Source organism: Chiroxiphia lanceolata, chromosome 20 (genome assembly GCF_009829145.1).
Source record: "Chiroxiphia lanceolata isolate bChiLan1 chromosome 20, bChiLan1.pri, whole genome shotgun sequence".
Taxonomy (NCBI): domain Eukaryota; kingdom Metazoa; phylum Chordata; class Aves; order Passeriformes; family Pipridae; genus Chiroxiphia; species Chiroxiphia lanceolata.
In genome coordinates, this window is record NC_045656.1 from 9,009,391 (window position 1) to 9,030,430 (window position 21,040).

The 21,040-nt window shown below is 43.9% G+C and overlaps 1 protein-coding gene across 1 annotated transcript in view; it reads left to right on the forward strand.

Annotated features, from left to right (window-relative positions):
* Positions 1-21,040, forward strand: part of MED13 (mediator complex subunit 13) — a 54,031-nt gene that overhangs the window by 19,110 nt on the left and 13,881 nt on the right. Inside the window, exons 4-16 of the mRNA XM_032707340.1 lie at positions 5,750-5,895; positions 6,908-7,105; positions 7,983-8,177; positions 9,015-9,177; positions 9,481-9,591; positions 11,490-12,173; positions 15,022-15,238; positions 16,103-16,187; positions 16,633-16,754; positions 17,848-17,938; positions 18,115-18,329; positions 18,761-18,957; positions 20,120-21,036. Of these exons, the coding sequence (XP_032563231.1) occupies positions 5,750-5,895; positions 6,908-7,105; positions 7,983-8,177; positions 9,015-9,177; positions 9,481-9,591; positions 11,490-12,173; positions 15,022-15,238; positions 16,103-16,187; positions 16,633-16,754; positions 17,848-17,938; positions 18,115-18,329; positions 18,761-18,957; positions 20,120-21,036 (3,341 nt within the window). The remainder of the gene's footprint in view (positions 1-5,749; positions 5,896-6,907; positions 7,106-7,982; positions 8,178-9,014; positions 9,178-9,480; positions 9,592-11,489; positions 12,174-15,021; positions 15,239-16,102; positions 16,188-16,632; positions 16,755-17,847; positions 17,939-18,114; positions 18,330-18,760; positions 18,958-20,119; positions 21,037-21,040) is intronic.

Here is a 21,040-nt window from a genome sequence, read left to right on the forward strand (position 1 = left end):
TCCCTCAGTGCTTAAAAGGCAGAATAACCCACTCAAAATAACTAAAACAAAACAAAACAAACCCTTCTGAAGTATTTCATAATTAAACAATTCATGTGCTTGCCTTGTGTGGTTTGGTTTTTTTTCCTCTTTCATTTCTTAAATCAAGAAAACCCGAATATTTTCCCTGGCAATTATTGTTGGAGGTGTGTTAATATAACATTCTAATTCTGGTGTTTTACTTATATTTTGCTGATTACAGCAAATGAATCTTTAATTTCCTGCTCCTTTGTAGTCAGAATTAAGTTTGTGGGGTTGGGTAATTCAGGATTGTGGTGAGTGGGAGTTGGAGATGCCCTCTTTAAACCAGGATGGGATTTTGGAGCAGCAAAGGTGTGAAGGGGGTGGTGGAGAAGCTGCTCCTCTTTAATGCTCTGGGGTGTTCCAGCTGCACCTGGAAGGGCTGGATTGTCCCAAAAAAGTGTTCTGAGCAAGCCCTTCACCTGTGCTGATTCCTTCCAGTGCTGGATCTCCACCTGGTTAAAGGGAAAAGTTAATAATCAAATAACTGAACGGGAGGAGGGGTCTTAGGGCTCTGTGGGGTTTGTGTCACCTTAAACCTTTTCCATATTTACATTTTTTTGTTTCAAAGAGAACATATTTACTTGTAAGACCAAGAATTTACTGTAGAAGGTTTTGCTGTAGAAGAACTTACTGTTTTAAAAAGGAGCTTCTTTGATCCTTGGAATTCATGTAAGGACCAGTGTGGTGAAGGACAACCCTTTGGAGATGTTCTCCTTGGGCACTGGAATGCAGCACTTGGGAACCCTCAGCTCTGTGCTGAAATTATTGTCAGCCAGTCCTCATATATTGATTTTTTTTTTTTTTTGGTGCAGATGCCCCAAGGATTCTGGGTGCTGGCCAACACCTACCAATTTCAGGCAATCATTTTAGAACAGACTGAAATAATGATGCATAATAATTAATTAATTAGAGCCTTCCAAGTGTAGCTGATGTGTTTGTGCTCCCAAACAAAGTCTGTTCTGCCCCATTCCAGGGGAGACGGTGGGATCAGAACTGGGACAGAAGTTCTTCCTTGCACTGTCCCTTTTCCTCCCTCAGGGAATGGCACAATTGTGTCCTTTACAAGGATTTGGTCAATATTTTGGTAAGGCCAGCAGTGCTTTGGCTCAGGAGCAGCTTACAAAGGCAGTCCTGGAAAACAGGAGATAGGAATTACATAAAACAAACAAACATCTTCTCGCTCAGTTGAAACATCTGGATGCTTTATTTATTTTATTTTTATTTTAAATTTACTATTAAATGTGCTGCAGGGTCTTTTATTTGGAACTAAAAGTGGGGTCAGTCTGTGACTTTTGAGCCAGGGGGGGTTTGGAGTTTGTGCCCTGAGTGGGGATTAGGGAGCTCCTGGTGCAGCCAATGTTTGGGAAGCACTTTGAAGATCTAAAGCCCGACATTGGGACTAATGTGGAGACTAAACCCCGGCCTAATGACCTTTTTATCAAGAACATTTCAGGTCTGCTAATGGAGATGTGCAAACCTCCTGTGCACTGGAATTGGAGTGTGGTTTCCCCTCCTACCCTTCAGGTTTTCTTGCAAAGGTAGAAGTAGAAATTGTATTGAAATCTTCCACAGCAGCTTCTGGTTGTTTTTTTTTCCCCTTCCATAAAATAATAATCCTTTGTCTCTGAACCTAAAACATCTTTGTTTTGTCTGATTAGAGGGAAGAGGGAGCAGGGGGAATCAAATGGATTTATACAAATGTATTTTAATGGAGTGTAGATGAGGACTGAATGTTGCTTCAAATAACATTATTCCCAAGGAGTGTCTCTTTGCTGTTTTATTTTTTATTTGCTTTTAAAGTTGTTTTCAGTATTGGAACTCATTCTGGTGTGTTCAGATGAAAATTCAGTTTGTTCTGATGATACTTGATAACATCTGTATTCTGAGATCAGGTGGAAATGGGATTATTGATGTTTCAGTTCTGTGATTAGGACTTCAATGAAATATTAATGGAGCAACTTCCTATTCAGGGTCAGACAAGAAAAATATTTTATTTTGAGAATTAGGATTTTGTTTTCAGTATTTTCTGCTAAAATACGTGCAACAATAGATGATGGTAATTGTAAAGGTACCAAAAAAGGGCAAGGTTGTCAATGCTAACTTTAAAACAAACAATTATTTTATTTTATTGCTGTTTCTGCACCTTAAGGATGTCACTGACTCTCTGTTCATGCACACTTACATTTCAAAGTGTTGAGGTGAAGGTATTTTTTTTTACATTTCAGTCCTCAGATGCTCTGCACAAATTCTCAGTGATCTGAGGCACCTAAAATAGGCTGCAAATAGAAATGGAGTGAACAGGAAACCACCAACCTGTTCTGTTACTGTGTCCTGGGCTGAATTGCACAGATAATTTGCCTATTTACCCCAAAGTGACAAGGAGGTAGATTTTTTTTTTCTTCCTTGATTAGAATTTTTTGGCTGTGAGGTGAATTACTGAGAAGATTAGAGAAAGACTTGGAGAAATGGTGGAGATATCGAGATGTATAGATATATATATAAAATTATAATTATTTTTTAAATAGGTTATGATAGGGTTTGGAGTATCCCTCCTAAGCTGAGGTTGAAGCAGCATTTTGCACAAAGAGAATGTACAAGTGTATTAATTTTAAAAAAGTTAAAAACATTGATGGTGACAGAGTTTCTTGCTAAGCCCATAAACCAGTGGCTGTGGGGACATCCAGTACCTTACAGAGCTCTGGTTCTTTCTATTCCCCCTTTTTCTCCAGCCCCTGCAAAGACCTTCGTTGTATTGATAATCTTTGTTATTTAAATGGGATTCTTCATTTCTTGTGATTATTTCCCATGCACCTGCAGGGATGATGTTCAGTGGGAAGCACCAGTTTCTGAGCAGGACCAGCTCCAAAGGAACTCAATGCTGTGTTTGAGTCCCTGAAGTGTTAGTTTGACCTTCCATGTCAAGCTTTAGTTTAAAGCAAATTATCTCCCGTGTCTCCCCTAGGCTGAGTTTAGGGACAGCACCACATTTACTCTGTTTTTCTCCTGTGAAACAACCTTGCCCTCTTTCCATAAAGGGACTTTGCTGCACCTCTGAAAGTACTTAAAGAAACCCTCCCCGGTGCTGTGCATTGCTCTGCTGTTCACACTTCAATTTATAACCAGAATTAGTGCAAAGTTGGTCATATTTGGGTTTTCCAGGCTGAATTGTAGCACCGTGGATGGTGCCCTCCCTGCCATGGGAGCAGAGTGTTTGCAGCTCTCCTTTTCTTACTGTGCTATTTTGTTGGAAACTTCTCCCCTGCTGAGTTGGGGAAGAAAAGGGTTTTAATTTGGGGTGGGGGTTTTTTTGGTTGTATTTTTGGGGTTGGCTTTTGCATGGTGACCTTGAGTTTTCCTTGCTGCTCTTTAGGACTGGTTTTGCAGTGGGATGAATTGAAATGCTCCTGTTATCATGCTGATGGCTCTCTTTGTCTTGGTTTATCTGAATTCCATCAGATTATGCTGACCTTTATCTGGGTAACAATGGGGTGTTTACAGGAGATGTAGCTTTATTGCATTTAAAGTGTATTTAAAGAATATGTGCTTTTATTTTTAAATTTTGTCTCACTTATCCTGAGCTTCTGAATTGTTGTCTGTCACTCAGAACGAGACACCGCCAACTCTTTCCCCTTAAACCATCCAATATGGTTTTTAAAATAAAATTCAATTGGAAAATCAGTCTTCCACCATTTGCCTAAGGATTAAAGTTTAATCAGATTTCCATACAGGAGTTTAGTGGTGTGTCCTGGCCACGTGAATTTAAAATCATCAACAAGATGCTCAGCTCCATCCCCACCTCCTTTTGGAAACTACCTTTCCTGGGAATCCTGAGCACTGCAGGGAGTTCTGAGTGACTGAATGGTGATAATTCACTCAGCTGCCTCCTGCCCTTTTTGTTCCTAAAACCCAAACCAGCTTCTCCCTGGGAGCAGCTCCCTGGGGAGGTCACTGCTGTCCTGCTCTGAGGGGCTGCAGTAAAACTGTCCTGTCCTTCCTGCCCCTGCAGGAACAGTTTGGGGGTTCTCTCAGCCCTGAGCTGGTTCTGATCCTCAGTTTTCTGATCCTCAGTTTTCTGATCCTCAGTTTTCCATCTGCTGGTTGGCAGAGCTGGGGGTTTCTCACTGTGCCCCCTCTCCTCACTGTGGTGACTGTGCAACTCTTTGGGGTCTTTGGGGTGAGACTCAGTGCCCTGATCCATGTCCCTTTTCATGGATTTCTCTGACTGTACCAACACCAGAAGCATTTTTTCCCCTTACTCTTTATCATCCCACCATCATCCTCTGGGAAAGGTCTTGGGAATGACCCTACAAATGTACCCAGGGGTGCAGCTGTGGGGGTTGTTTTATAGGGCTGGTCAGTGCCTGGTCCTTCCTGCCCTGGAGCTGTTTGTCTGTCCCAGGAATTCTTTGTATTCTGCTGGAGACCAAGGAACTCAAGTGTTCCACGAGGCCAGAGGGCCTGCACACCCTCCTGAGCATGGGGTGATGGGGTTGTATTTTTGGGGAGACAGTGGGGTTGCATTCTTTGTTAGGATACAGTAGTTCCTGGAGTGTCTTTCCCTTGGACCACACAAACCCCACATGTATCTGCTCTTTTGACTGGCTTAATTGAATGCTTCCCTTGACTGGATCCCTTTTTTCCCTGAGCCTGAGCACTGTTTGCTGCTCCCCTCCTTCCACAGGAGGATTTATTTTCTGTCCAGTAGTTTAAGTGCTTTTCAGGTTCTGCTTGACTTTGGTCCTTCTCTGGCCATGATGTTGGACCTGATTTAATGTCCAACGTGAGCAGCATCTTCTGCTTTTCAACATCTGCTCTTCTCCTGGGGGACTGTGTCAGCCTGGCACACACTTGGGTAACTTGTAGCCAAGATAACTGAGGAATGTTACCTGGACAGCTTCTTTAAAAAGGGAGAAAAAGGATTTTTCAGTTGGAACTTGATATGAAGATGCCCTGCTTCTGTGGCATCTGCTTGGTTTTGCCTTCCTTTCTTCCTGCCCTCTAATTAAAATTGGTGAATTGATGGGTAAAATGTTGTGCCAGTTGTCCTTGGAGGGGGAGTCAGCTGTGTTTTGGTAACACAACAAGAGCAGGGCTGCAAAAACCGGGAATTCCTTGGGAGGGAGAAGGTTTCATATAGGTGTTCACCAGCACAAAGAAAACAGCATTTAATGCAGAGTCGAGTGAAGAAGAAATGTTGGGGTGGGTTTTGCTGTACAAGCTTTTTTGCCCTAAAACTCTGGACCATGAGAGGCACTGTCAGGAGAGCATCTGGTATTAAACATTGACACTTGCTTTAATGACTTTAATTAACAATGTCTGGAGCTTTGTTGTTTTTTTGTTTTTTTTTTTTTATTTTTATTTTATTGATTGTATCTTCCCTTTCGTGTGCAGGTATGGGATTTCATTTTTAGTGACTTGGTTGGCTACAGGAACCTGAGGATAAGATTCAATTTAAATAACAAAACAAACCCACTTCTCAAAGCTGTTACCCTTCTTTTTGGCTTTTTAATAAGTCTGATATTAAATCCTGTTTAGTCCACCTGTGACAGGAGGATCTGGATACGACCTCATTACGAATAATCAATGATCAGAAATAGCTGTGGAGATTTTAAATAAATGTACAGAAGAAGACATCAACTTATTTGAAGTTTTATATTTAATACTTATACCTTCTTTTCTCTCCCAGTGAGCACTTGTCCTGCTCCTTCACCTTCTTCCTGCACGGGGACAGCAATGTGTGCACGAGTGTGGAGATCAGCCAGCACCAGCCCGTGTACCTGCTCAGTGAGGAGCACCTCACGCTGGCCCAGCAGTCCAACAGCCCCTTCCAAGGTGGGTTTTGCAGCCAGGGCTCAGTGTTCCACATTAATTGCTCCTTGGAGTGGCTCAGAGTGAGGATCTGTGGCAGAGACTGGCAGTGGGAGCAAAGCTTTACCTGTGGGTGATGTGTCCTGGCTCTTCCTGCACATGGGTCATTTGCATGTTCATCTCTTGGCATATAATCAAGGAATTTGTCTTCACCACACAATAAACTCGATTTCCAAGGGCTGTCCTATTGGTGACTTAAATACTGTGCTTTTTCAGCATGCTTTGTAACCCTCCATCAACCTCTCTTGTGGAAATGCCTTTCTAACTCAACACACTTCACCTGTTCACTCCCCTTCCCCTTTTTCCTCTCTGGCTCTTCCTTGCCTGTAAATCCCTGTGCTTCCACCAGCAGATGCAGGTTATGCTCTGCAGGACAGAGGAGTTCTGAGCCTGAGTCTGGTCAGAGGGATGTTTGATCCTTGCCTGTCTCAGCCCCTGGTGCTGCTGTGGAAATCAGTCCCCTGCAGGAACACACACCTGGCCCTCAGTTATTAATGCTCAGTGGCCAAACTTGCCTTTTTTTTTTTTTTTGAATGCAACTTAACTCTGCTTCCCTAATATGGACAAGACTAAACATGACCCAGATGATTCCCTGAGCACACTCTGTTGTTGTAACAAGCTGAATGAAAGGATGAGGAAACACCTTAACTGTGCCAGAATTTGGAAGTGTTTCTTTATCCCACCAGTGTCTGAGACTCCTCACAAGCCAAGAGGAAAACCTGCCTGTTGCTTGTTTGAATAGACTGATTTGTAATTCTTATTGTGTTACCTCAATTCTCACAGTGCATATAAATTTAACCATGTGTATCTATTGCTAAAAGTAAAACATGATTAGGCTGCATTTTGACAGTTGTTTGTGTGGTGTGGCTGGAATAACAGTGCTGCTGTTTCAGAGGGGCAGAGTGAATTTTGGGCAGATAAAATCTCTGGTGTGTTTGGATTTATAATCTCCAGTGTGTTTTGATTTACCTTCTAGTAATCCTGAGCCCCTTTGGGTTGAATGGCACACTCACAGGGCAGTCCTTCAAGCTTTCTGATTCATCCACAAAAAAGCTTATTGGGGAATGGAAACAATTCTATCCTGTCACATCCAACTTGAAGGAGGGATCTGAGGAAAAGCAGGAAGAAATGGACTGGGAGGATGATTCTTTAGCTGCTGTTGAAGTCCTTGTTGGTGAGTACTCAGATTACCTTTTAATTACTGAAATAAACTGGCTGATTAGGTCTGCAAAGTTCTGAGTGCAAAAGTGGCCCCATTTTACTCTTTTTGCAACCCTTTGCAGTGGCTGTTGGGGTTTGTTTTTCTGTTCGATGCTCAGGACTCTCTAAGATGAGTTATTATTATTTGAAGTGGATTTTGCAGACCCGTTAGCAGCAGGTCTTTTTCTTCTGTGCCCTGAGAGACAAGATGTTTTTTTAAATGAATAATTAAGAGCATAAAAAACGCCTGGACTCTCCCTGTTGACATCTGAGCTGCATCAAAGGCAAGTTGTCCTGTTCCAAAGCCGGTGCAAATTCAAACAGAACAGATGTGCCTCTCAGGAATGGCTTCGAACCCACAGTCCTGGAGAACTTGATGTACTCAGGCACTGCCTTTATGTGCTGCTGTTCCTAAAATCCCAGCCCTGCACGCAGCAGTTTTGTTCTCTGCCAAGGGCTGTTGACCTTTGATTTGCCAACTGATGCAATCCTTTCTCTGAAGGTGCTGCAGTGGTGGCTGGAGACCCTTGTGCTGATGGGAATGTTGTCAGTGTTAAATGACACTAAAAATTGTGGTTTCAGCCTTTATAAAACAAAATGGTAGCAGCATGTCCCTGCCAGGGCTGTCTCTGCCCGTGTGCACAAAGCCCTTTTTATTCATTCACCCAAATCTTCTGCATAAAACAAATCATAAAGTAATGATGAGGGTGCTAACACAAGTCTTGTCCAAGCAGAAATGCTTCAGTAGGTAGAGAAGGGTACCTAAACTTAGGAGTGGCTGCTAAAATGATGCATTTGATGATTTGCAGTGTGAGCTTTTGGTAAATGACCGTCCCATGTTCCGTTTGCAGCTGGGGTGAGGATGGTGTACCCGGCGTGCTTCGTGCTGGTCCCTCAGACAGACATCCCTGCCCCCAGCACTGTGGGGGCACCCCACTGCTCAACCACTTGCTTGGGTGTCCACCAAGTGCCTGCTGCCACCAGAGACCCTGCCATGTCCTCGGTGACTCTGACCCCGCCGACGTCCCCGGAGGAGGTTCAGACAGGTACAGAGTGACCTCCTGCCCGAGGGCTCCTCCTTCCAGCCCAGCACTGTCCAGGCAGGATCCAGCTGTTCTCACTGCAACTTGTTATAAAAACCCACATTTCTTTAGCCCAAAGTTTCTTGTAGTAAACCCAGTTTGTATTGTCCAGCTGTGGGCAAAATGAACTCAAACTCCTGTAAGGTGCTGACACCAGGACTGCTGCTGTGCCTGGTGTGGTTACCCAGTCCTTCAGATTGCTGGGGGGAAATTTGGGGATTTTTCCCCTCTGTGTTTGTTTATGTTCATGTCTGTGTTCTGCCATAGCTTTAGAAACCTTGTGCACTCAATCTTTGGGGAGCAAGGTGATATTTTCAGCTTTTTTCACAGCCCAAGGAAGATTCCTTGTAGCTGAGTTTCCAGGAAGGCTGAGTGCCCTCTGTCCTGGGTGTGAGTGGTGCTTATGGGAAACTGCTTTAACTCAGGGATAGTTTCAGGTGACTTATATAAATATATTTTATTGTGCAGAAGAGGTTTTATTTCTTTTTTCCCCCAAGCTCTTCTGTTACCTAAGTTTGACCCTTTTTTAAATAATAGTGTTGGCTTTGCTCAAGTTATTTCCTTTTTCAGGTCAATAGTTCATTCAAAAATAAAGAGCAGCCATCACACTTATAAACATACATGGTGCCTTTTTTCTTAGTTATAATAATCTGCTACTACTCCTAAATTTTCTATGTGTTTTTATTTCCTAACACTGAGGCAAGAAGATACTTTTCTCCCTGTGCTGACTGAACTGGAGCAACAGTGGCTGTGAGTGCTTTGCCCCATTGCCTAAAGCTGTTCCTCTGGTGCTGTTTTCAGTTGATCCTCAATCTGCCCAGAAATGGGTGAAGTTCTCCTCGGTTTCAGACGGATTTATCTCTGACAGTACCAGCCACCATGGTGGTAAAATCCCCAGGAAGTTGGCCAACCAAGTGGTGGACAGAGTTTGGCAGGAGTGCAACATGAACAGAGCACAGAACAAGTAGGTACTCACCCCGTGAAACTAAAAATACCCCGAGTGTCCTGTGTGTTCCTTGCAGAAAGTAGCTCTGTTAAAGATGCTCCAGAAGGTGCTTTACTCTTATAATAAACCACTTTAAAGGAGTTAATTTTTCCCTGACTATTTAGGAATGATTTATTTAGTTCTCAGTTCAAGATGTCAGTAAAAGGCCATTTATCATTTCTTTGCTGAGTCCTGTGTCACAAAAGCGCTCTTGAGCTTTGCCAGAAGATAAGAAAAGAACATATGTTGATCCCAAATAACTCTCCTGGTATTGAATCCTAGGAGGAAGTATTCTGCTACATCAAATGGCTTGTGTGAGGAGGAGACAGCTGACAAGGTGGCATCCTGGGATTTTGTTGAAGCCACGCAGAGGACAAATTGCAATTGTTCAAGGTACAGGACTTGGCAGAGCTGCAGCCCAGAGATGTTCCAGGAGATTGAAGTGCTCAGGAGAGGGCTCCTGATCACTCCTCCAGGAGTAATTAAGCAGTAGCTGCTTGTAGGAAAGCTGTAACAAAATTTGTATCTCCTCTCCTAAATGTCATTGTAGGTCTTGAAGCTCTGCCCAGTGAGTTAATGCAGGGCTTTGATTCCAGTGAATCGTCGGAGCTGCCAGTGCAGGGACAATTCCTGAGTCCTGGGCTGGAGTTCCTTATGAACATGGGCAGTAACTACCTCATGGGCAACTTTCTCAGGCTGCAATGGAAAGGGAATGCCTGTTTATTTAGGATTTAAGCACCTTTTCTAGAGGGTTAATTAGCCTTGATGGGAGAAAGCTGGTAATCAAGAGCAGGCTGGTTGTGTCTGGTTGAATATGACTCAGAACCCCAGACCTGCCTGGCTGTTCCATGGGGGGCTGGATGGGGAACTGCTTGTCTGGGAGCAGATGCCACTAAAGGGGGCAAAAAAAGGGATCAAAACCCAGGGGGAAACCCTGAATTTAACTTTCAGATTTTGTTATGGCTTTCTTTTGGAGCCTGCTAATGCAATGCCACAGACTGTTAATGGGGATACTTAAATAAATGGGAACATTCATTCGGGTGAATTCTCCATTTCTGTACTTAGAGCACATACTGATCTTTAGGTGACTGAAGTGCTGCAAAAGGTTTAAATGCTTTCTCTGATTTAAATGTTACACTGATTGCCTTGCAATGGATATTGGTATCCTAAAAGACAAAAAATCATATCTGGAGGATGTGGCATTTTGCAAGAAATGCATTTTTTTCCTCTTCTGTTGAATGGTTGGTTTAAGTTCTGTGGAAATACTTGTGTCCTGAGAAGAGCTGGGATGTGGGGGAGGATTAAATACTCTGATAAAGGAGAATTTAGCTACAATAGCACTAGTTAAGAGAAAAAAAATAAATCAATTAACTAGTTGGGGTGTGTGTAAGAAATATGCAATTGCCTAAAAGAAACTACAGAGACCTAAACCCCCTTATCCTTCCCTGTGTTTTGAATCCTGAGTGGTGAAAAACATGTGGATGTGTACGAGAGTTTAAAGTAAAAATAGATTTTGATACCTCTTACCTTTTTATCCCTGCCTAATCCTGTTTTTTCAATACAAGTGCTGCTTAACTTCGCTAATGGAAGAGTGGCAGAGAATATCCTGGATGTGCAGTTCAAGAGCCCAGGCACAAACATTTCATTCTGGCTTCCCTTATTTCATGTGCCTCGTTCTGTCAGATGGTCCAGAAGGTTGGCACCTTGAACTTGCAGATGAGGTGTTGTACAGTGTAGAAACTCAACTGTATTAATGCAGCTGAGACACTGAGTTTTTCTTTTTCCCACACTCGCTAAATTTGTCGACAAACGGCTACAAAAGCTTCAAAATAGCTTTTGTAGGACTGAGCTTCATGGTTCTTGATGTTAATTCCCTGCTCCTTAACCCACTGAGGCTTGGGCAGCACTACTGGTGCTTGAATTCAAGGAGCCATTCACTAATTCCTGTGTTGTTCCACTGATTCATCAGCGCTGGCAGGAGTTAAAAGCGACAACGTGCTCATGTGACAATCTATTTCTGTTAAAGCAGTCAGAAAATGCTGTCTTCATTTTGAGGATTCTGTGTGTGTTTGGCTCACAGGACAGATTTTATAGGTTTTTTTAAATGGTGTTTTGAACCCTTGCAATGCTGCTCAAGTCACTCGGGTGATGGTCAAGAAGAGATAGGGTCGCTTCAGTCCCAGGCTTGTTCCGTGGCTCAGAAGCAGCTTCTTGTCTGGTGAAAATGAGCACAGGAGACATATTTGAAAGATTAACGTGAAGTCTTTTCCCCCCCTGTGTTAATTCTGCAGGCACAAAAATCTCAAAGCGAGGAGTTCAGGTCAGCAGGGCCAGGCCCCACCCGCGGGCCCGCAGCCGCCGGCGGCCCCGAAGCACAAGGCCAACGAGAAGCAGGACAAAGGGGACAAGCCCCAGAAACGCCCCCTGACTCCCTTCCACCACCGCGTGTCCCTCGGCGATGACGTCGCCATGGAGGCAGACTCGGCCAGCCAGAGGCTGGTGATGGCCGCCCCGGACAGCCAAGTGAGGTTCTCCACCATCAGGAGCACCGATGTAGCAAAGACCCCTCAGCTGCACAACCCCGACCTGGCCAGCTCCCCACAGCCCCCCCCGCTCAGCCCCCACCCCTGCGACGGCGTCGACGAGGGGGTGCCCAAAGCCCCCTCCACCCCCCAGAGCCAACACTTCTACCAGATGCCAACCCCGGACCCCCTGGTGCCCAGCAAGGCCATGGAGGACAGGCTGGATGGCTTGTCCCAGCCTTTCCCGGCTCCCTTCCCCGAGGTCATAGAGCCCACCGTGTACGTCGGCACCGCCGTCAACTTGGAGGAGGACGAAGCTGATGCCACTTGGAAGTATTATAAAGTTCCAAAGAAAAAGGACGTGGAGTTCTTGCCGCCCCAGCTTCCAAATGATAAGTTGAGAGATGATCCAGTAATACCTGCTGGACAGGAAAATGTAACATCAGTTACAGAGTAAGTAGTGCTTGATCCTGGAGTACCAACCCGGGAAGGGAGGCAAGGGAAAGGCCAAAGGCAGGAGTTTCTTGGTGTTTAATGTGGGAGCATAACTCTGAATACAGGATAATCCTTGTGAGATGTGAGCACCAGGTCTGTAGCAAGATTCCAGCTTTTTCTCATTTCGACTCTCATTTAGCAGATCCCAGTGACATTTATTTTTATACTGTAAAATTAATCCGTAGCCAAATTATGCCTGTTTGGGACACAAAAAGAAGCAGCTTTCTCATTTTAGGATTTGCTTTCTTCACTATTTGGAGAAAACTTGGATGGTCTCAGCTGCAGATATCCTGGGGAAGTTTCTTCTCCCTCAGTTCTGCTCTTGGTTTCACTCAGTGTTTAAATGATGTTTAAATGGTGTTTGAATGGACACTGAGGAAGCTCATCTGGTTTCCTGGCAGAATTTAACTTTAATATAGGCAGCAATTCTTTTCTAATATCAGAAATTTCTACTTGAAATAAGCGACACAAACTGATGTTCTTTCACATGGTACATTCTCTGTGTTGTGCAAAAGGCTTCAGGATTTGAGGTTATTCAAAGAAAACAAGTGTCTGTGTGTCTGTTGTGAACTGCTCTTGGGCCTCAGATGGTGTAGGAAACCCTTGTTCATTAGGACATGAGAACATTTTTTAATTTATTTTGTCCTAACATGAGCTAATATTGTCTTGAAATAAAGTATGTGTAGTCCATAACTATTTAAAAATAGGGTGCTGTTGAATAAATAGAATTTATTCCTGAAAATTAGTGTTTTTGAGCACCAGCTTGTAAAAGGTTCTGCTCTGCTGCTGTTTGAATCAGGATAAAGGAACTGGTCACCCTTTTTTGATGCTAAGATTTAATAAATTATGGAGTTTAAGGGCAATGGAGGAAAAGAGTAACACTGATGGTTTTAGTGTTGTAACTTATATTTGAGCTGTTTTACTGCAGAATGAATGAACATGGGTTTTCTTTAACTGGAAAAACAAGAAAAGCTCCCCAAAACCCCAAGGTACCACCACCAAACCCCCCAGACCATGAGATCCAAAAGCCTGGGACAGAACCTTTGGGGCTGAGTCTCCTTTGCTGTTGTCCTGAGTAAGAGATTCCCTGTCTCCCACCTTCCCCTTCCTGGAAAAGGGGGGCAGTGGGAAGCACCAGGTGCTGACAGGGCTGTTAACAGGAGTCTGAGCTTCCCAGGGCTGGGACTTGGATGCAGAGGTGACAAATTTGGGCTTAGGAATTGAGGAATTCCGTGATTGAGGAAGTCAAAGTGCACCCAGAGCTGCCTCTGTCTGATTTTTGCTGCTGCTGCTGGTTTTTGCTCCACATTTTTTATCCCTGTTCAGGTGAAAGGAGACTCTTCCTGTGATCAGCATCAGTTACTGAGGGTTTTTATTTTAGGATTTAGTGTGTTTACTTTGTGGTAGAAGAGTTGAAAGCAGCTCCTCAGCAGGCAGAAACTTGGAGCTGATTTTCTGTCCCACTGGTGGCAGCAGGAGGAGTGGCTGTGGAGGGGAGCTGGGAGGGGCAGTAAAGGTGTTGTATTTATTGCAGCTCTGTGCTCACACTTGGTAACCATCCCTTGTGTTCCCTGTTTCAAGTTTAGATTGGCTGGTGCCTGTCTCAGCTCTTTCAAGATGTGCTTTATAGGATTTTTAGTGCCTTTTTTTTGTTTTGTTTTTTGCCTGGAATTCACATCAGCCAAACAGATATTTCTTTTTTTTTTTTTTTTTTGCTGTTCAAGACATGGTCTTTCCTTGTGTGGCTCCCAGTTTGATTTAAGAACTTATCAGGGCTTTTTCTCCCCAGAATATCTGGCTGTTCCCTTCCTCTGTGGTGATCAAAAATCCTGGAAAGCCTTCACAATGTACTTTTCCAGGTGTTTAATTCCTCATTGCTGGAAAGTAGTTTCCATCTCGATTTTGCCCCTTTTTTTTTTCTTTTCTGATGGCAATTTTTGCAAGATTTAGGAGAAAAAAAGGATTTTATTGAGGGTGGATGAGCAGCATGGATGGATTTGCCACTGCTGCTGGCTCTGAAGGATTTTTTTTTTCTGGAAAACCAATTTCTAGGAAGGGTCTGTGACAAAGTAAAACTGTTCCCATGTTCTTTCTCACACCCTGTAGCTGACAGGGATTTGCAGGAAATAATCATGCTCCTAATCACAACAGCTTTCTGCTTGCCAATATCTCTTCTTCCTGGTGCAATGTTATATTTGTAAAACTAATACTCCTGAGAGAAAAAAAATGAACTTCTGTGTATTTACCAACTCGAGTTTTGGCTCAGTTTGTTAAGAAAAGAAAAATGCTGATGAAGGCAAATGTGGTTTTCTTATTCTCATTAGTAAATTAGGTCCTGGAGTGCTGGAAGCTTCCTTTGTATCGATCTGAGTGATATAAATGTCACTAAACACAGGGACACTTGTGTGCTTTAGTTGTGGTTGTTGTTGCTCGGGCTTTTTTTGGGAATGGCACTGAGTAATTCTGTAGCCTGCTGAGTTTCTCTGGGTGGATGTGGATAGTTTAATACACTTGTACTTTATAATAAATGACAGCTCTGACCCGGGATAAATTGCTGATCTTTATGTGAATTGACAGTGCTGGAGGAGAGCTGGGCAGGATGAATCACAGGGCTGTGTCTGACGTGTGCAAGGAGCTGATATTAAAGCACTAATGACTTCATCTTTAGCCCAAAAAGTTCTCTGAGGCTGGGGTGGGAAGGAAGGAAGTGGGAAGGGATGATGAAGTTGCTGTGTGATAGCAGAAATAATTCCATGTAATAAATGAGAAATAATTCCTTTGTGATTTTTCCTTTCCTTCTGCTCAGATTAATGGTGCAATGTAGGAAACCTTTGAAGGTTTCAGATGAACTGGTGCAACAGTATCAGAGTAAAAACCAATTCCTGGCAGCTGTAGCAACAGAGGCTGACCAGGAGCCTGAGATTGATCCTTATGCCTTTGTGGATGGTGATGTGGAATTCCTGTTTCCTGACAGTAAAAAGGAGAGGCAGAACATTGAGAGGGAGGCTGGGAAGAAACATAAGGTGAGTAAAAGAGTGAGGATCCAACCAGTGATGAGATTAACCCAAATTGCCTTAGGCAGCAAGGATTTAAATCCTTCCCTGTTTTCTGAGGAGTAAATTTAAAAATATGATATCCCAGCAGAAATGATCAGTGAAATCAAGCAGCATGTGTGCAACTGCCCCTACAGTTTTGGTGACAGGCTGGTGGTGCCACTGCAGCAGGGTTTGTGGGTGGCACTGGGAGAACATTGCTGCAGCGCAACAAGCATCACTCTGGCTCAGTGGCTTTCCTGTGGAAATAGGTGCTGGCAGGTGCTTGGGGAGAGGGGAAGAACAAGGCAAGTGCTTTGCTCAGGAGTGGAAAAGTTTGGGGGTAGGTGAGGTGAGCCCTGACTCATTGCCTGGACAGTGAATTGCAATTTTTATTTGGTTTTTTGCACTTTAGCACAGCTACACCAGATTTGTACTGAGAGCAGAAGTGCACCCTCCAGGAAAGGGGAAAATCCAACTGCTTGGGAGCTTGTACCTGAAATCATTTGCTCATTAGGCCTATTTGTGTGGGGATGCCCTGCTGGCACCAGGGGGTTCACTCAGTAACTGGTGTAGTTAATGTGCAGCATTTGATATCAAGTGTTTTTCACAGGTGTTATGGTGAGAATCCACAACTTGCTCTTTAAATTCAGCCCAACACGAACCCTTTGCTCTCTGTACCCCAAACTTTGTTCTCCCTGAGCCAGTCCCCCTGCCAGACCCCCAGAGTGCCCCCAGAGCTCTCAGGGGAGGGACAACCTGATACTTCCATAGGTACAGAATTCCCCCAGGGAGATAAAACACCTCCCACCCCACCAAATAATTTAAGCCAACTTTCCTCTCCTTTTTTAATAGGCTGAGGATGGAACATCCAGTGTTACAGTTTTATCCCATGAAGGAGAGGATGCAATGTCTCTGTTTAGTCCTTCTGTCAAGCAAGGTAAAGAGGCTTTTTCTTCTCTCTCTTTTGATTGTGCTCTATTAATGATACCTTGAATAGCCAATAAATTCCAACAGGCTGCTAAGTTTTATGTTTTATGCTTTGTTGTCCCTTCAGCCTGCTTGGAACACTTCTTTGTTGCATCTTGCAAATAAATGTGGTTTTATTTTTCTCATTAGTGAATGAGATACTGGTGGACTGCAAACTAAAAACTAAAAATCTAAAACTAAAAATCTAAAAGAAAAAAAATCTAAGATCTAAATATTATAAAATGAAAGGCTCTCACCTATGCGTAAGATGGATGAGTGGAACCATGGATATACTACTCCCTTTTGTTTCCTTTTCCCTCCAGCTGTGGAAATAGTTCTTTAGTGAAGTTTTTAATGCAGATTTGTTGCCAGTGGTGTGTGATGTGTGTGATGGTTGCAATGTTTGTGCCTCTCAGATGCCCAACGAATCGCTGCCCACGCCCGCACGGCATCGACCAGCCTGTTCCACGAGACAGACCTGGTGGTGTCCTACACAGACCTGGACAATCTCTTCAACTCAGATGAAGATGAACTCACAGTAAGGAACAAGTCTTGTCTTTTTGTGCTTTGGGGTTTTGATTTCCTTTTTTTCTTTCCTGGCATTTGTAGTAGAGGTTGCAAAACATGGGTGTAAACAAGTACTGTGGCTCTCGGTGGCAGACGTTCTGTTCTCCTTGACTCACACAGTCACATTTTTGATGCAAACAACCTTTTGATCTTATTTCCTTACAATCTACACAGTACATGCTGCTTGAATATACCTGTAGTTACGATTTTACAGATTCAGCAGGTCCTAGTGCTCTCTTTCCTGATCTGTTTAACTGGTTAATCAAGGTAATAGTGAAACAAAACAGCAACTTCTGAAAGAGAAAAGGCATTTAAATCTGTGGACATTGTGCCAAATAAGCTGCTTCATTGCAGCAGTTATTATCTTGGAACAGTTTCTCTTGCAGTCTCTGATGGCTCTGAATCCATTATCTTTCTAGTTTCTATTTCAATACTGTTTGTAATCAGTTGTCTTTTCTGAACTGTGCTTTGCTCTGTGCTTAATCCCAAATCCCCTTACCCAGACAAAATGCCCATCAACTTTAATGGGAGCTGCAGCTGAGTAAGGGCTGAAGGATCTTAAAGCCATCAAAGGTCATCAGTATGTAAAGGAAGTGTATTTACTCTTAAACAAGAAGACTCTCATATTCTGTAAACACGATAAAATATAGCTCATTCTTTTAATTTCAAGTTTTTCTTCCCTGTGTCTCGTGTTCCAGGATTTGTGTTTCTCTGTCCTTCCTGCTCCTGTTCCTGTGGTAACACCAGTGATGTTATGGCTCTGGGAGCATTCTGGGGGACTGTGGGCAGCCCTATTTAGCTTTTTTTGGTGTCTGTTAATGTGCTGAGGGTTATTTTATAACTGGTCTTTCACTTTAATGGCACTGGGACTTGATGGGAGGGTGTTCTTTGGGTGACCAGCATTAAGTGTAACCCCAACCTCTGGCACTGGGCTCCTGATTTATTTCAATTTTTCCAAAAAAATTTCCAAAAATACAAAGTCTCAGCTGTGAAATTTCCTGTTAGCAGGAAACATGAACAGTGTTAATGTCTGAAGTGATTTAATTCCAGTCCTTCTCTCTTAGCCTGGATCCAAACGGACAGTGAATGGTGCTGACGACAAATCCAACTGCAAAGAGGCAAAAACAGGAAATCTGGACCCACTGTCATGCATAAGTAAGCTTTATTTGTGGGGTTTTTTCCTAAAGAGAGTACTAGCTCTAAACATTGCACTCCAATATGTTGTGGGAATTTGGAAATGTACCCTTCATTTGCCCTTCTGGAATTTTGAGACACAGGGAACACTTGGGAATGTTTCCATGCTCTAAAGTCAACTTCTGATCTGAAATTAGGCACTGCAGATCTCCATAAGATGTATCCAACTCCACCTTCATTGGAACAGCACATTATGGGGTTCTCTCCCATGAACATGAACAATAAGGAGTATGGCAGCATGGACACTACACTTGGAGGAACAGTACTTGAAGGGAACAGCTCCACTGTGGGAGCTCAGTTCAGGATTGAAGTGGACGAGGGTTTCTGCAGCCCCAAACCTGCTGAAATAAAGGTGGGTAGTGCTGATAGTCCTGATAATGATTTATTGTGCAGTTCATTGCTTAAATCTGAATAGGAATGCTGGGAAACTAAGTCCAATTTGTAACTTGCTTTATACCGGGGAAGTTAATACACTTTGGAGTAAGTAGTTTATAGTCTTTGACCCCTTAAACTTCAAGGGCGAGTAAGACCTAAAGAGCCATTAGTAAACTGTAGAAGTGCATTTCAGTCATTGCATTCCCTGTTGTTTGTGTTGATATATTGCTTTTTGGAACCCGTGGGTGTCAATATTGTGTGCACACTTCTCAGCTTTGTCCTACAGCAATGTCAGGGTTTAGTGGGAAAGAACCACTGCTTAAACTCAGTCACATTTTATGGAGAAGCATTTCAGTTGCTGAACTGATCAAATTCCCACACTAATGCTTTCCCATATCTCACTTCCAGGATTATTCTTATGTCTATAAACCTGAGAACTGTCAAGCTTTAGTGGGATGTTCCATGTTTGCACCCCTGAAGACGCTTCCCAGCCAGTGTCTCCCTCCCATCAAACTGCCAGAGGAATGCATTTACCGCCAGAGCTGGGCTGTGGGAAAGCTGGATCTGCTCCCTCCAGGCCCTGCTATGCCATTCATCAAAGATGGGTATGACCTGTGAAGGGTTTTAAGCTTTGGGATGTTGTTTCCAAATAATATTTATTTTGGAAATCAGTAATGAGAAGTGTTTGTAGATACACCGTGTTCGTACAACTAAAGACAAGGGTTTTTAGAGGGATCCTTATGGTTAAACCTGCTGGAAGAGATTCTTCCCAAATAGCTTCTTAACTGTACATGCATTTTATTCCTTTAAAGGTTTCTTGGGGAAGCTTCATGGTGCAAGGCCAGGTTTAATAAGTAATGAAGATGGTAAACAATCAAGATAAATGTAAACTTGGGACTTTGTTTTTGTGGTGGTGTAGTACAAGGGCTTGGTAGGTGGTGCTGCTGTTTCTTAAATTATTTTCTAAGGTAGCAGCACTCTCAGCTGTGCTGGGATTAGGAAAACATTCCCTCTGGTTGAAAGCTGTGCCCAGTGTGACTGTGCCTGGACTCAGCATTGCAGGGGCATTCCTGTGCCCTGCAGTGGGTAGGGAGGGTCTTGCTGGCAGCTCTTCTTGAGGGAAATGTTCATTCCTTTTTCTCTTCTGCATTAGTTGCTGGTATAAATGGATTAGGCAGCAAGGATAATTGATAAAATTATAGGAATATTAAATCCTGGATTAAATACTGATATTTCTTCTGTTAAGGTCATTCATAAGCAATGTTTCCAGCTCTCATTAGCCTTATAGGTCTTTGGAGATACTCAGCTGCTTAGGAAAGAAAATGTTAAATGTTTCCAGGTGATACTTTCCTTGTGGATTCAGCTGAATTTACTATTGATAGAGCTGCTGTATTTTCTCAGTGTGTGTCAACACACATGTAAATAAAACATGAATAAAAAAGGTGTCCTTTAGACTCCGTACAACCACAGAATTTATAATTTATTCTGACCACACTTGTTTCCTGGGAGCTTTGTGCAAAGGAAAAGATGAGAGGAGGCAGGGAAAGATTCTTTAACAGTGCTGTCAGTGGGAGTCCTGCAAAGTCATTTAGAACAAATGCTCTTGAAGTTCCTTAGGGAGTGAAAAATCTTGCTGTGGATTATGAAAGACTATCTTAAAAAAGCAAATATTAATTAGGAAGGTCCTTCTTTAGAAATCTTAAGTCTTCGACTTCAAACCCAGCATGCTGTGCATTAAAGCCTTTCCTTCTCCCTGTGGCCCTGCAGTGACGGGAGTGCTCTGGACCAGGAGTACGGCCCTGCCTACACCCCCCAGACCCATACTCCCTTTGGGATGCCCCCCAGCAGTGCCCCTCCCAGCAACAGCGGCGCCGGGATCCTCCCTTCTCCCTCCACCCCTCGCTTCCCGACTCCCAGGACACCCAGGACTCCGCGGACGCCGCGCGGGGCCGGGGGGCCGGCGAGCGCCCAGGGCTCGGTGAAGTACGAGAACTCGGACCTGTACTCCCCGGCTTCCACCCCGTCCACCTGCAGGCCCCTGAACTCCGTGGAACCTGCCACCGTGCCTTCCATCCCAGAGGCACACAGCCTGTACGTGAACCTCATCCTCTCCGAGTCCGTCATGAACCTCTTCAAGGACTGCAACTTCGACAGCTGCTGCATCTGCGTCTGCAACATGAACATCAAAGGTGCTGATGTTGGAGTTTACATCCCCGACCCCACGCAGGAGGCCCAGTACAGGTGTACCTGTGGCTTCAGCGCTGTCATGAACAGAAAATTTGGCAACAGCTCTGGGCTGTTCCTGGAGGATGAGTTGGACATCCTGGGGCGGAACACGGAGTGCGGCAAAGAGGCGGAAAAACGCTTCGAGGCTCTCCGGGCCACGGCCATCGAGCACGGCAGCGGGGGGCTGAAGGAGCCCGAGAAGCTGCCCGATGAGTTGATACTGTTGCTGCAGGATCAATGCACCAACTTGTTCTCCCCCTTCGGAGCAGCAGATCAAGACTCCATTCCCAAAGTCGGGGCCGTTCCCAGCGTGGTACGTGTGGAAGAAAGGGATTGTTGCAATGACTGCTACTTGGCCTTGGAACATGGACGGCAGTTCATGGACAATATGTCAGGAGGGAAAGTTGATGAAGCACTTGTGAAAACTACTTGCTTGCACCACTGGTCAAAAAGAAATGGTAA